Source organism: Helicoverpa zea, chromosome 31 (genome assembly GCF_022581195.2).
Source record: "Helicoverpa zea isolate HzStark_Cry1AcR chromosome 31, ilHelZeax1.1, whole genome shotgun sequence".
NCBI lineage: Eukaryota > Metazoa > Arthropoda > Insecta > Lepidoptera > Noctuidae > Helicoverpa > Helicoverpa zea.
In genome coordinates, this window is record NC_061482.1 from 2,664,596 (window position 1) to 2,679,161 (window position 14,566).

Below are 14,566 nucleotides of genomic sequence, written 5' to 3' on the forward strand. Positions count from 1 at the left end.
AAAACCATAGATTTAAAATAGGTTCGCGCCCTGCGCTTACATAGGTACATTCTATATCTATGGAAAAACATTTGAGAATAAAACTACAACCTCAACGTTCGAATGGACAAGAATGGACATAGACTCCCAAACTCCTTTGACATAAACCCTCCGTGACACACTCCTGGCGCTTGGTACTTTAGGTGGGTAATCAGTGAGTCATGCTGAGAGTATGTCAGAGGATCTTGCCTGCAATTAGTGATCTTAATTGTATAGTCACTAACATCAGTTGACATTTATTTCGGGGACTTACTAAGCCGAACCTAAAATAGCTGGGAAAAGGCTACGCAGATGATGACTTTCACTATGCACAATAAAATTGTAAAACCATCTCAAATGTTTCGTACGTAGTTGGTATACGAATTCTCAAACTGAATGTCGATGTTCGACTGAAAATAATATTTTACTTTGTTTGGGAAACAAAAATAGTACACAATTTTAAAAAAAAAACTTACAAACAAAATACATTCCCCTTTTTCAGAAATACCCTTTGAGATATAAAAATAAACACATAGATATATAATAATAAAACTCAAACTTCTTACTACAATATTTATTTAAAAACAATCTACCGTAAAATCCTTATGATTACTTTATATGTACACAGATTTAAATACAGTTTTAATTATTCTTAAAAAATGCAATTTACTGCACGGTAGCTAGACGATCAATTGAATTGCACAATATTATGAACTGTGCCAACTTATTGGAGGGATAATATTGAAAATTCCGTAAAGAATTTGAGCGACTAACATTTTTTTTGCACAATTTTTTTTATCGTTATATTGTTCAATTTAATTGATCGTATAGATGGCACCTATGACATAAACATCTTATTTACATTAAAGGCAACTTCTTAACAAAATAACGGTGCCACATGATTGCTGTTAGTATTGATAGGGAATACCAAGTTACAATGTAAGAAAGATGTTCATTTCTGAGAGTCACTCTAGTTTGGTTGGGGATTGGCCATCCTTCGGGGGGGTCGGGAATGCCTCGAGCGTCCAGCCAGACGGGAGCACAGCCGAGATAGCTGCTCATCTGCTCTAGATCTCTGGAAAACAAAACAAAATTAACCTTATTTAATCATATACTATTATATTAATAAGTATGACAAATCTATTAAATGCTTTAAAAAGGCATTGCTCAGCAGGAAACTTGGCAATTAATAAACCTATTAAGATAAAAGTAAGCAGATAAATACACAATACACAAAATGGGAATCAGTTTTGTATCAAGTTAAGACAAGTAGTTCCCTCTGGACTCATTTAATAAAAGAATTTGTTTCCTAATATTTGTGTCAATTAACTTCCATGAGTTTCCTATGTATCTGCATTGATTAAAAGGATTTCAAGATTTCTATGTTAATACGTAACTATGTATGTTTGTAGATTGCCATAATAAAGGTATTTATTTGTACAATTTACCTGGAGAACCATGAGCCCTTTTCTGGTGTGTTCTTAGGCATGAACGGTGCCCGTTTTTCGGTCAATCTGACCACACCAACGAGCTCCACTTCCCCATCTATCATTGAGGGCTTGCGTTTCTCTTTGGGTCGCAGACTTTGATGAATCCAGCCACGGTTGATCAGGATTATTTCCCTGTTATAAAATTATAGCATCTTTTAATACAGAACATACATTGTAAAACTGTAGGTCCGGCTGTCATTTAAACATCTTTGGCAGTTGTTATGGGTAGTCAGAAGCTAGTAAGTCTGACAACCAGTCTTACTTAGGGACTTGCCGGGTTGAAAGGGTTAGATAGGCAATCGCTCGCAATTAGGCTGGGAGCTGGAGCTAGGCAGATAATACAGAACATGACAAATTTGAGAATGCAGATTGGGTTAGTCTTATAATAGACCAGCAATATTAAGACTACATTACTATATTGTTAAAACCTCCAACTAAGTTTGTTTGTGGTTGTAGGGATTTAATAGTGCAATGACTAATAATCAGACCTCTTCATTGCCAGGCCAGCATCTTAGCTGTTGGGCAGTTACCAATTTACATTACATCTTAGGCTTACATTAGGTACAAAACAATAAGAAACTTACTTAGTATCGGACAACATAAATGGAGTTATCACAAGCCATCCTTGATTTCTTTTTGGATCAGACACTAGGGACCCAGTCCTGGGTATTGGTGAGTCTTGCTCTATCAATGCTCTTGGCCCAATGAGTATTTCTCTGTCATGAAGAAACTTTCCTTTTACCTTTACTGGCGTGTACTCCATCTTTTCAAGATCTGAAAAGCTGTTATAAAGAATGTTAACAGTCAGACCAGGCATAAGAAGATTAACCTTATTTCTATCAAGGAGATTATGGCTAAGACACATCTACACAGATTAATCTACCATAAGCTTCAACAATCTTTCTCAAAATCAAGGTACATTATGAATGCTAGCTACCAACTGTAACTACCGTACATGCTGTGACTGCATAAAACCACTGATATCTAAGGGTGACTGCTGCTTTGACCCAAAACTATTCATGTAAATACGTACAAATCAGAAGATTATGTGCGGTTATTATATGCGGTCGGTAGTTGTAGTTGGCAGCAAGCATTCAAAACACACTTTAAGTTCCTTCAGTTAAACATCTTAGACAATGAGTGCTCAGAACACCCAGTAATAAGTATATTTACAGACTTTTTTGTGAACTACTCTTGAATGTGTAAATTGCTGAACTGTTTTATTAGATTGAAATCAAACAAATAAATTATTTCCATGGCCCTGAAAAATGGCCAACACTAATTTGAAAACCTGTTTTATTTTTATATTTAGTCAAGAGAGATACATCAGCATCATCAGCCCTTATCCCAATTTAATTTGGGGTTAGCGCAGCGTGCTTTATCCTTCCACACTCTTTTATCTGTAGTCATCTTGCGAGTAACATTCTTTCTGATCATATCCACTTTCACACAATCCATCCATCGTTTCTTCGGTTGTCCTCTTCCCCTCATTCTCACAATATGACTCTTTCCTCTGCATCACATGCCCATACCATACAAACAACACCATACAAAATAATTACATAATACATGAAATACTAACTCGCTAGGCATGGGCCTAGGTGTTGCGCTTGTTTTAGATTGCATGATGTCGATCAGCTCCAGTTTCCAATTCAACCTGTAGACCTGCCAGCATCCCAAACCAAAGGAGCTCACCGGAATCATCTGAAATTAGACAACTGCAATTAGCATCACGTTTTTGCCATCTGAAAACTATATTTTAAATAATAAAATTAAATAAACAAACTACAAGTTGCTCAATGATTTTTAACGAGTACATGCTACTGTAGAGTATATTAATAGAGCTACACAAGCAAAAAGGAACCTTATGATGAAAAATGGTTAATATGTAATTTAAAAAACTGAGTACGAACCAATAATATCCACTTGAAAACCTCTCCAGGCTCCTTTTTAGGTTTAACTCTGTACGTTTTCAGAGCATTTGCAACAGATGTATTCAATCGTATCGTGGTTTTTATTGAAATATTAGGACATTTGGTGTGAGAATTAGACATAATAAAACGTGACCCTCTGCACAAGTTCCTAATCATCATGGACATCTTATTATATTTACAGTTTATTAAGTAAACAATAAATAGTAGGAAAATTACATGAAATCTAAATATTAAATATCCAATAAAATCCAGTCTCCATAGATTTTGAATAGAATTTTATGTCATTTGAAATTGACAGACGGTGACAGTTAAATCGACACTGTCAAAAGTAACACAGGTTATGCTAAAATATGCGTTTAGATGTGGTTTAAATATTTTGATGAAAAATGATCCATAATTCATTTCAATACAAATTTTTTGTTTTAGTATTTAACAGAAGTATATTATGTATTATTTTCTACGCTACGTTAATTATAGTCTAGTAAAAATATGAGTTGTTTATAGAAATGGGACTGCATATTGTTGTCACAAGTTCACGGTCAACGGAGCCGGTGTTCGTAGCAATAGGTCAATCGCACCAATAGGTCAATCGCACCGATTAAAATTTTTGTACTTTAGTAAAATCAACACAACTTGCTTTAGTAAGAGCAATGCACGATTTCAGCCAATTACTTCTTCCGCTTTTGTAATTTTACAAGGAGAAGATATAGGATACCTAAATCATCTTTTCTTGATAAATATATCCCTCTATTTTGTCTTTACTCCCATTATTTTCTGTATTATCTTTATGTAGGTACTTGATATGTACCTGGGGCACAATTCTGCTAATTTTATTTAAGCGACATACGATTGCTATCTGACTAAGATTCAATCACGATTGAATCGTATGTGGCATTCCGCCCGATAATATTATCCGCTATCCAATTTTCACATTATTACATTAGCAGGATCGGCCCCTGGTAGGTATACCTACATGCATGCGGGTTGACTTAGGGCCGAGAATACCAAAGGCTAGGTTCAGGTAGACCCGACACCTATTATGTTCTGACTATATTTACCTCCCTACCAATCTATGAATCATCAATTATATCTTGCCTTAATTTGCCATTTTGTCGTGGAAGCTAAGAAATGAAAAAAAAAAAATATATAAATATAACATACATAGGTAAAATCATGGTAATATATATCGCTCTTCATGCTTTTTATCAATAGATTATACAGATTTTATAGTGGAACACCGTGAGTGGAACTATAATGTTTCTATGCACAGGTGTTACAAGCCGGCTCCACGAAATGTACACAAATCCATGTGGCACCCGTGTTGGCACATTTGTAGACACGTAGCGTGCTACCCGATATAGATAACATGCGAGAGATGGCGAGTGTCGATAGAACAAATCGATAACCAAGATATATTGTATAAGTTTTTTCATTTGTTTTAATTAATCAGTTTAATTGTGTAAATTATTCATAGCTGCTATGACGCGTGATATTTTTTCTACCTTTTGATCCAAACAGAAATGTAGGTATATGTGTGGCCATAAACAAAGTTCTAATATAGGTGTTAAAATTAAATATTTTAAAATTTACGTAGCATTTTATGTGGCATAACATACTTACTATTGAAATTCCTTACATAACAAACTAAACCTGAAACACAAAATAAATTTATTTTGTGTCTGAACACACTGTAGTTAGGAGTTTTTTACTAACAAAATTGTGTATTATAAAACAGCTTAATCACTTATATGTATTAAATCTGATAACTCGATAACACTGCTAGGCGATAAATGATATCGAACTATCCAAACGCATTGGATCGTGCCTCAAAAGTTAAGCCGTAGGGTTTAATCATTGAGTCGACCAAATTCGCGAGCAGCGCACGCGCTCCTATCGACATGGCGACAGCCGGCGGATACGATACGGTAATTTTTTTTTAATTTTATTTGCAAACATTTTAGAGTAATATCGACTTTTGTAATTGTTAAGCGATTATTATTTGCTATGCGAATTCTTTAAATGAGATCAGAGATTTAATACTTACAAGGTTATACTAACATTGTTGAGTTTTTAGTCTCTGATTTTAACAGCTGGCCAGTAATTATCAGATATTTTTTTAAATTTATACATAACTAAGTATCTATACATTATTCACGGAGCCATGAGCCAAAAGGTAAACAAATCATAAAAGGGCTTTTTATATGTCACGATAGAAGTAGTGATAAGTCGTGGCGGCCTAGTGGGTAAAGAACCAACCTCTCGAGTATGAGGGTTATGGGTTCGATATTATATTAATCTTGAACATATTTCTGAGAACCCTGTTAATTTCAAGACAGAACTCGAAATGTTTTCTCGATACAAACATTTTTTAAACTTACCTCTTAAAATGATCTTCCAACAAAAATATCTGTATTACTTATCAACGTACCTACATTGATAAAATTTGTAACATTAACGAGCCCATATGTTTAATTTTTATTTTAGATTACTCAACTCTTTTAAAGCTATTAATTTATAAATATTATGTACCACCTATGTTACGAACGTCGCGTCAACAGGCTTCTCTCTCTTTCTGAGAAAGAGTGTTTTGGGTGCATTCAGCCTCTTAAACGCTCCAAAAATAACTAACTGTGAACCTCTATTGACAGTGGTTGCAATGGTTGGTGCAAACGAATGATTTGAAGCAACTGTGGGCAGCGCAACCCACATACATCCTTTCGCAGGCGGTTTACACTATAGCTGGACTAGTCACACTGTGGCACGGTATGTCTACATTTTATTATTAATTTTTATACAAACATCCGTGAAGTTTAATTTGCCTATGCGATTTTTATATAATTTCAATCTTTAGTATAGTTATCGGCACGGATAATGAGCTCTCGGCGGAAGAGTGGGGATCGCTTTGCGCCCTGTAGGTACACTTAAGGCAATAAACCAATAAATCACTTCTGCGCAGGTGAAGGTCAGGGCTCAATATCCTTGCCGATGATTATAAAAGTTGAAGTTTTTGTACTACAAGTAGGTATTTTAACATGTAGGCATTTAGACATGTTAACGTGACGAAGTATAATCACTGCCTTTTTATGGTATCTTTATTTGTTTTAAATGTTAATATATACCTACCGCAACACGTCGTTGGCTTGCTAGTGACTGCGGCACTCATTACATATTTTTTATTATTATTTTTAAAGCTAGCACACGTTGTCCCTATACGCTGTTCCCAATATCCTAACAAATCAACAGATATTTTAACTGTGTCTACAGATAGATAGAATATTGAGAACGGCCGTAAGACGGTATGGCTAGCAGTTACGCTATAAACTGCGCAGAGTGGGTCTAAACTTCAAACTGTGGACACTCCATTTCAAAGATCTATATGGAAGGGCGTAATAAACTTTTACGCTGCAAACGCTCCTTTATTAGCACATAGTACCTAGTAGTAATGTACGTGGCTATTTGTGTAGTAGGTAACTAGGTATAACCAGAAGTGTACCCCTTTTTTAAAGGTTGTTTCTACTAGACATGAAATCTTTGTTACCATTGTTTGGTGTCGTAGTTATTAATAAAATAAAAATACTAGCTTTCAGCAAGGGTGGCAGATGGCCGTACCTCTGGTTGGGCACGATCCTCCACGGAGTCTTCACAGACAATTTCTGGCACTTTGCTCTACCGGAATACGACAACTTCTGGCACTCCCAGACACCTATCATCTTCCTGGGAGGAAGATTGCCTCTTCATATTATCCTTTTATGTGAGTATAATTACCGTGGCCCAGCCATTTTATCCATTTATATATTTTTTTCCAGTTTTATAAACTAAACCATAAGATATTACAACAATTGCAGACATTAAAAACATCATGGTGAAGAATGAGTACCTAATTTTTACCTTCCTATCTTCCAGACCCCGCTTTCATATACCATGCCGTCTACGCAGTCTCCAGATTGAATCTCCCTAAATACGCGGAGCCGTTCGCGGTGGGTCTAGTGACGGTCCTAGTGGACATCCCCTACGACATTACAGCCGTGAAGTTCGTCCACTGGACGTGGCATGACACAGACCCCAACATATATGACCGCCACTACTGGGTGCCATGGAACTCCTACTACTTCCACGCTGCATTTGCTGCGAGTTTCTACTACTTCTTCATCGCGAGCAGATCTTGGTTCGCTCCGAAGGTTGCGCAGTGGGATTCTGCTGAGTAAGTTATAGTTTGTTGGACTTTTGGAGGCCTGTGAACGTGCTGCCGCGCACACTCTGGCCTGACCCAAATAAGACTTGCAGTCAAAAATATAGCCTGTCCCCCTTTGACTTTGAACAGGTAAAAAATTTCAGAGGTGTTTCTTTCACCTGTGCTTACCTATATGTAAGTGGACAGGAGGGGAGGAGGAACAGAGAAGGTAGTGCTAATACAAATGCTAATAATGTTTACGTTGTCTCACAGCAAGAAGTCCGAATGGAAGGCGCTGCTGATCTCGTCGCTGCTGGGCATGCCGGGCGGAGTGCTCCTGTTCATCCCTATCTACCACCCCCTACATGACGTGTTCAAGATCCACTCCGAAGTCACCTTCTTCCTGCTGTTCGCTATCTTCGCCGTCATTGTGCTTGCTGGACTCTTGACTGACAGGGAGAAGACTTCCAAAAAGTAAGCAAAACACTTTTTCTTGCTTATGGATGGATTTTAAACCACCTCTCGTTCGATAAACGGCCTATTTATTTATTAGTTTGGTTGAAAAAAACACTAGTCTTTGTTTCAATCTAGCAGTGACTATTTTCGAAAGTCTCTTACTCGAGCTGATAGGTTGTATTGTTTGTGTAATAATTTCAGTTCATTCTTACTTATTCACTGTGTTTTCACTTGCAATTTCTTCGTTTCAAGGTTAACAGCAATCGACTACGTGCTGATCCTGCAGCTGGCGGTACATTACCTGCTGTACTTGAGCTTCACGATATTCTTCAACCCTGAGCAGGAGTGGTCGCTAGGACTGCATGAGCCAGTGGGGCCGTGCAATGAAGTAGCTACGCTCACCACACCGTTCGGACAGGTGAGTCTAATTTGCTGCAAGTTAAAATTTACGCAAGGCACCATTGCTACTACTACATTACTCTTAACTGCTTGCAAGTCCCTGTAATACAAAGCAATAGACAATCAATTGTCTTTTGTATATCCGCGTTTCGACATACAATGGGTTAGTGCAGCTTACCTTTCTTCATAGTTTTAAAATACTTAGGTACCTAAGTAATAAGAATTATACTATCGTTCAAATATGTATAGTTATCGTGTAACGCGATAAGAATTACCTAAGATTTAATTAGAGTAGATTATTAGATAATAAGTATAACGGACACCTGTTACTAATCTGATAAGCTTTTGCAGAAAGACAAGATGTTACAGTCATCTGTGGTGTACCTACTTACTTATTATCACTAGTTGTTTCCCTGCGGTTTCACTCGGATAAAATATAGCTAATGCTATGGGATAGTTAGTTTCAAATTGTGACAGAATTTTTCGAATTACAAAAAAAATGTTCTTTATAAAGTTAAAATAATTGACTTACTTTAATAGGTAGGTACAATTAACATGAAAATGTGTTCCCCTACCAGGTGCTGGAGAAACGTAAATATTTCTGCCCAACGGACTACAATGAGGACTATTTCGATTTCCATTGCGTCAAGGAATTGCCCAAAAATGGAGCCACCTGGTACGTCGTGTGCGGAACACCATTTGAGTAAGTACTTACTTGCCAATAATATTTTTTATGCCAGTCTAATTTCTCAGTAGACAAGATAGGTGTACATATAGAGATTTTTCAGTACTATTCAGGAGCAACCCGGAGACTTGAAATTGACCTTGTGTAACTCCTATGCAGTGAGTTAGGTATAACTACATTTAAATGTAAATGCAGTGACCTAAAGGATTTTTATGCTCGTATTCCGAACGACAAAAACCGAGCGAAGAATGCATTAGTTCGTGTAAGAGTAGTCCTCTTCGTTTGACATGACCCGTTAACGGTTTCCTTTTAAATGCATTTTTACTTTTCAGAAACCGCGCTGAATACATCACCGTGCTTTCTACAATCCTCGTGGTAGCTTCTGGAGTGTTCTACAGCTTATACTTCAAGACTGGTGGGGCCCCTGCAGCCGCTCCCAAGAAACTCAAGAAAAAATAAACTTTTGAATAGGTTATACCTATCTATTTTTAGTGCAGTCGATGAAAAACAAATATTCGATCAAGTTTTTGCGAGTTTCCTAACACAAATGTGTAAACTATGCACTTTTTGTTATATGGAAATATTTCATGGGAACATATTTGAATTTAAATTACCATCCTTCTGTCTTTTTCTCAACACTCGACTCATTTTCCATCAATGTGAGCCAAAACGTACACAATTACATATTTCGATATCGTGGGATCTCTCAACTCAATATTGTGTGCTCAGTGTGATCGTTTATTGAATAATTTGTTACATTGAAGACATTTTTTAATTTATTTTTATGATAATTAAATGAATTTGTGAATCTTACCTGTGTTTTTTAAAAGCTTAACTTATTTTGTAATGATGTTACATTGAAACTTGTAGGTAGTTGTGTAGGTACAGGGGCCCGATTCTGCTACTGAGCTTTTTTTTTATTTGTGTCAACATGTATAAAACTTAGTTTTTTTTAAAAAGTCTAATTTATGGCAACTTTTTTTTATTTTTAAATAGTGTATAGATTGAAATTAACGAAAATTAAGTCGGAACGCCAAAAATATAGCTAGAATAATAAATATCCGAATACATAATGGAAAAAGCTACGTGATCACTTCCAGAATGTGACTCTATTGAGTATGATATTGACAAAAAACTACACAAAATATTATTAATATTTTTATTACTAATTAAAGAAAACAATCTTGTCAAAAGGAAAAAACACAATACACGACAATTCTTTGAACGTTTTATAACAAAAATCAAACTTCAATTTCAATTATGTGACTTTTGATGCACATCGGATATTATTTTTTAAAATATTAAGCTATAATAAAAATATATTTCTGCAGTGATCCCTAGTTATGAATCAAAATTAAATTCCTGTCCATCGAGCGAAAACAGAACAAAACAGTATTTTATAAAGAATTTTAAATATTTTTTTGTTTCAAATAGAAAACAGGGACAGTCACGCAACTGAACGTCTGAAAAGTATAAAGCTTCATCTACATGGACGCTATTATTATAATTATGTAATATTCCAGATCAACATTTAATAATAATCAAGAAATACTATATCTTTTCAATAATGGAACAAATAATAACAAAAAAATATTGTACCTCGTTTACATACCTAAAGATTGTAAACATGAATAAAATAAAATTGATCCCCACAGAAAACTATTATTCTGAATTTCTGAAACAACATCACTGTTTCCATGTAAACTTAATTTTATAGGATCAGTCATGTTGTGACTTTGAGCTCAGCCCGTATGTGACCATAGATTTGGTCACAAAACGGAAGTCACATTTTCATACTTGCCGATTAAAAAAAAATTATAAATAATTATTTGTAGTTCTTTTCCATTTGATGTCATTTTAAACAGTAACTTAAAGAAATGGCGGTTTCTAGAAATAAACAGCAATCCTAATATTTGGTTACGCTGTAGTAAAATTCAAACACAAATCTGAACATAAATTCCGTTCTTGTATGGAGCCAGCAACGAAACGTCTACGTTCCTCAAAATCCTCTTGACTTTAATAGTAAAGTAAAGTAAAAACCAGTAGTATGTCTAAGTAGTGCCTGTTTCAAAGTATTAGGACCCAAAAATTGTGGCTTAAAGTACTATAAAATGCGGTCACAATACTGAATGTTCAGGATGGATCAAAATTTCATCATCGTAGTTTTATACGTTTTTTTATGTAAATAAGCCAAAATATTACAAATGAATTGATGAATATTATTAAATGATGACATTTAGAAACTAAACCCCTTAAAAAAAGTATATCGTCCGTAGAAAAATCGCGAAATATTCTTGATCCAATCATACGAATTCAGCTGGGGACAAGCAAAAAAAGCCTACTCCTGTTTATTTAAATGCTGTTAAAACAAAATAATGAATAATTGGAACAGAAACTAATATAATAAATTAAAATTAAATGTATATTCTTTGGTCCAGTATCTTTAAAAACTCAAATAGTTAATGGGTTTAACAATGAAATTAGGTCAAATCCGGGGGACAAGCAAAAAACGCACTTTACACAAATAAAAAAAAAAGCTCTACTAACATACCCAAGCAAGCAAGACCAAGCGTTGATAAGTTTTGACGTTCCGTTCCTTGCATGCACGTACCTACCTAGGTCGGCTCCATATAGTCATCGGCTAGGAAAATAATGAAAAAGAAAATCCCTCATTGTAAATAGTAGCCAAAAATAAACAAATCTTTACAGTGCTGTCAAGCAACTTGGCTTGTCTGAAGTTGGCTGCTGTTTTCGCACGATATTCCAAAACTACTGCGCATGCGTGAAGCCGCCAATAACTAGCACCAGGTACTTAAATGGCAAAAACCGGCTGAAATAGATATTATATTTATGATGTGATATGAAAGTAGCTTCAGTACCTTGTGTATGAGATAAAAAGAGTGAGCGACTGCTATACCTAGGTAACTTCGAGTCGAAGCTTCAGAAAGATTGTGAGAGGTAAGGTTGGAATGAACCCTGTCCATGAATAAAAATTCTTTATGTACAATATAATGTATTTATTTAGACTCTTAGAAGATTAACTGAGCACAACCTGGATATAAATTACAAAAAAAAAACGAAAACAGAAGAATCTGTTATTTTACCTAAACATAAACTAGGTATTAACTTTTTAATATAAAAAGTGTGGCAACAACAACCTATCTTTATACAAAAACTCATAACAAGAGAGGTAGAAAAAAATTACATAATTTTTTAATCAACAAACACGTACCTATGAAACACACAATAATTGTGTTACACAATAGAGGAAGCAAGTCACAGAAGTACAAGGAGGATACTATAATCTATATGATAATCAACATACACATATTAAACAACAATGAGATCAAGTAACAATTTTTATTTCTTTAATTTCCTCCTTTTACTTTTGTTGATGTGAATTTTTCAAACAAAGTAAATAGAATAAAAATGTGAGCCAAGTCCTAGTTCTATTTACAGTTCTTCAGATAGTAAAGCCTCCTTATTCTCCCTTGTTATACGTCAACTGGCTGGCTCGTGAACAAATATGTCATCTGGCACTTCATCAGTCTTAATCAGTTACTAAAAACAAAATTTGAATTGATTTAGTATTTTAGTTAAAACTAAGCACAAAACATGCACATTATTAATTGCACTTACGTTTACTATCTCTCTTATTCTTGGTTCTTGGTCAGTTCTTACAAACTTAATATATATAATATAATAACTATAATAACTATGTAGTTCATGTCACCCAGGCCGGCTAAATAAGCTTTATTGATATCTTGTTTTTCTATATCTGATCCTGTAAATAAAATTACACATATTATTAAATATCAAAACCTTTGTTTCATCATGTGAAACATGTTACAGATATCGGCATGGATATTGAGCCCTGACCTTCACCTGCGCACCACCAACACCACCACCACCATAAGCGATTTATTGGTTTATTGCCTTATGAGTACGGTGCGCAAAGCGCTCCCCACTCTTCCTCTGAGAGCTCAATATCCGTGCCGGTAACTATAATTGATTAATGTTGGGTGACTGACACTTGAACATGTCATTCTACCCATGATTACAAGCAACTTTCCCAAAAGAAAATTATTTTAATTCTCATTAGTTTTATCAATATAAATATATTTAGATAGAATCACATGTTCAAGTACTGGTCATTAATTACTAGCCACCCTATATTTTCAGATTATGGTGAACTCTTTCTTACCAAGATACTCCATCTCATCATCAGTTAAATTTGTAAAAAAGACATAATAAATAGCCATGGCCAGTACACGTCCCAATCCCAACCATCATCAATGATGACATGAAAGTTATCATTATTTACAGATTTGGTTGCATCATAAATGGATCTCCTCTTTTGATCCATGAGGATCTCATAAATACTTCTCAACACTTTAAATTTCTCAGTTGCTTCCAGTCTTTCACCTTCTTCAACTTTATCGGGATGTATTTTTAGTGATAACTTATGGTATGCTTTCTTCACTGAAATTAAAAAAAAAAATTGTTTACAGATGTTGAGTATTTTCACATTTGTGAAATTGACAACGGGGTCAGGGGCAAAAGCAGTTTTGGATTTAAAAGGCAGTAATATAAGTAAAATTATTATTATTTTACTGGAGGGTACTTGCTAAAAAGATTTATCTTGTGGTTGTTTCGGCTTAAATTTTAATAATAATGAAAAAAGACGACCCACTGACCAAAGACTTACTTTCTTTGTAAAAATAAATAAGTAGCTAAATAAAATATTTGTTCAAATTTTGAAGTGCTACCTACCTTCTTTGTCGGAGGCAGTTTCGGGAATTTGTAAAACTTCGTATAGATTAGTGGTTTGGAAGTATTTTTCACACAATTCCAGGAGACACATGTTATCTTTGTTTTGGACTGAATTAAGCTATTGACAAAAACTTATAAACGCGCCAAAATTAGCAGAAAACTGCTGAAGAGTCGGAAAGTAACCGTCCGTCGACTCGTAGACAGAGAAAACTATAGACAAATGAGATAGCACTATTGCGAGTGCTGACGACCATAGAAAAAAAATCCCAACATTTGTCAGTTTTATCGTTTTATCATTTACCGTGAAATAACCATAGACATAATATTAGTAAACAGGACTGCGCATATAAACCCAAAAAACGAGCCGAGTGAAACAGTTAGTACGGAGGCTGTCTGTCCCTTTCTAATAGGGTGACTATGAGATTAAGCTATTTGAGACAAATCCGAATTTGCTAAGATTATTAAACACAGATTAGTATTGAAGTTTTAACTTACGCAGTTTGTGACCTTAAGATACTAATAAAGGCTTTTAATAATTAGCGGAAATTAGCAGTATAAAAGCAGGAAGATTCGAAGTGAAGACTGTTTTTTTTTTGTATTTCTACTTCATATATAGACTGCTGAGCCATTTATGTCGCCT

General features: G+C 35.0%; 2 protein-coding genes and 1 pseudogene across 2 annotated transcripts; 1 reads left to right on the top strand and 2 right to left on the bottom strand.

The window, feature by feature from the left end:
• Nucleotides 1–577: 577 nt before the first annotated feature.
• On the bottom strand, nt 578–3,738 carry LOC124644947 (surfeit locus protein 1). The gene is made up of 5 exons (XM_047184643.1): nt 3,422–3,738; nt 3,091–3,212; nt 2,093–2,290; nt 1,467–1,640; nt 578–1,093 (listed from the first exon to the last, which is right to left on the bottom strand). Exons 1-5 carry the CDS (start codon nt 3,605–3,607, stop codon nt 877–879), a joined length of 897 nt encoding a protein of 298 aa, XP_047040599.1. The 5' UTR covers nt 3,608–3,738; the 3' UTR covers nt 578–876.
• A 1,476-nt stretch (nt 3,739–5,214) lies between these two features.
• On the top strand, nt 5,215–9,966 carry LOC124644946. Its single transcript, XM_047184641.1, has 8 exons — nt 5,215–5,367; nt 6,091–6,205; nt 7,023–7,193; nt 7,346–7,643; nt 7,887–8,087; nt 8,322–8,487; nt 9,047–9,171; nt 9,486–9,966. Exons 1-8 carry the CDS (start codon nt 5,341–5,343, stop codon nt 9,610–9,612), a joined length of 1,230 nt encoding a protein of 409 aa, XP_047040597.1. The 5' UTR covers nt 5,215–5,340; the 3' UTR covers nt 9,613–9,966.
• A 2,189-nt stretch (nt 9,967–12,155) lies between these two features.
• LOC124644948 lies at nt 12,156–14,236 on the bottom strand (annotated as a pseudogene).
• Between the last annotated feature and the right edge of the window lie 330 nt (nt 14,237–14,566).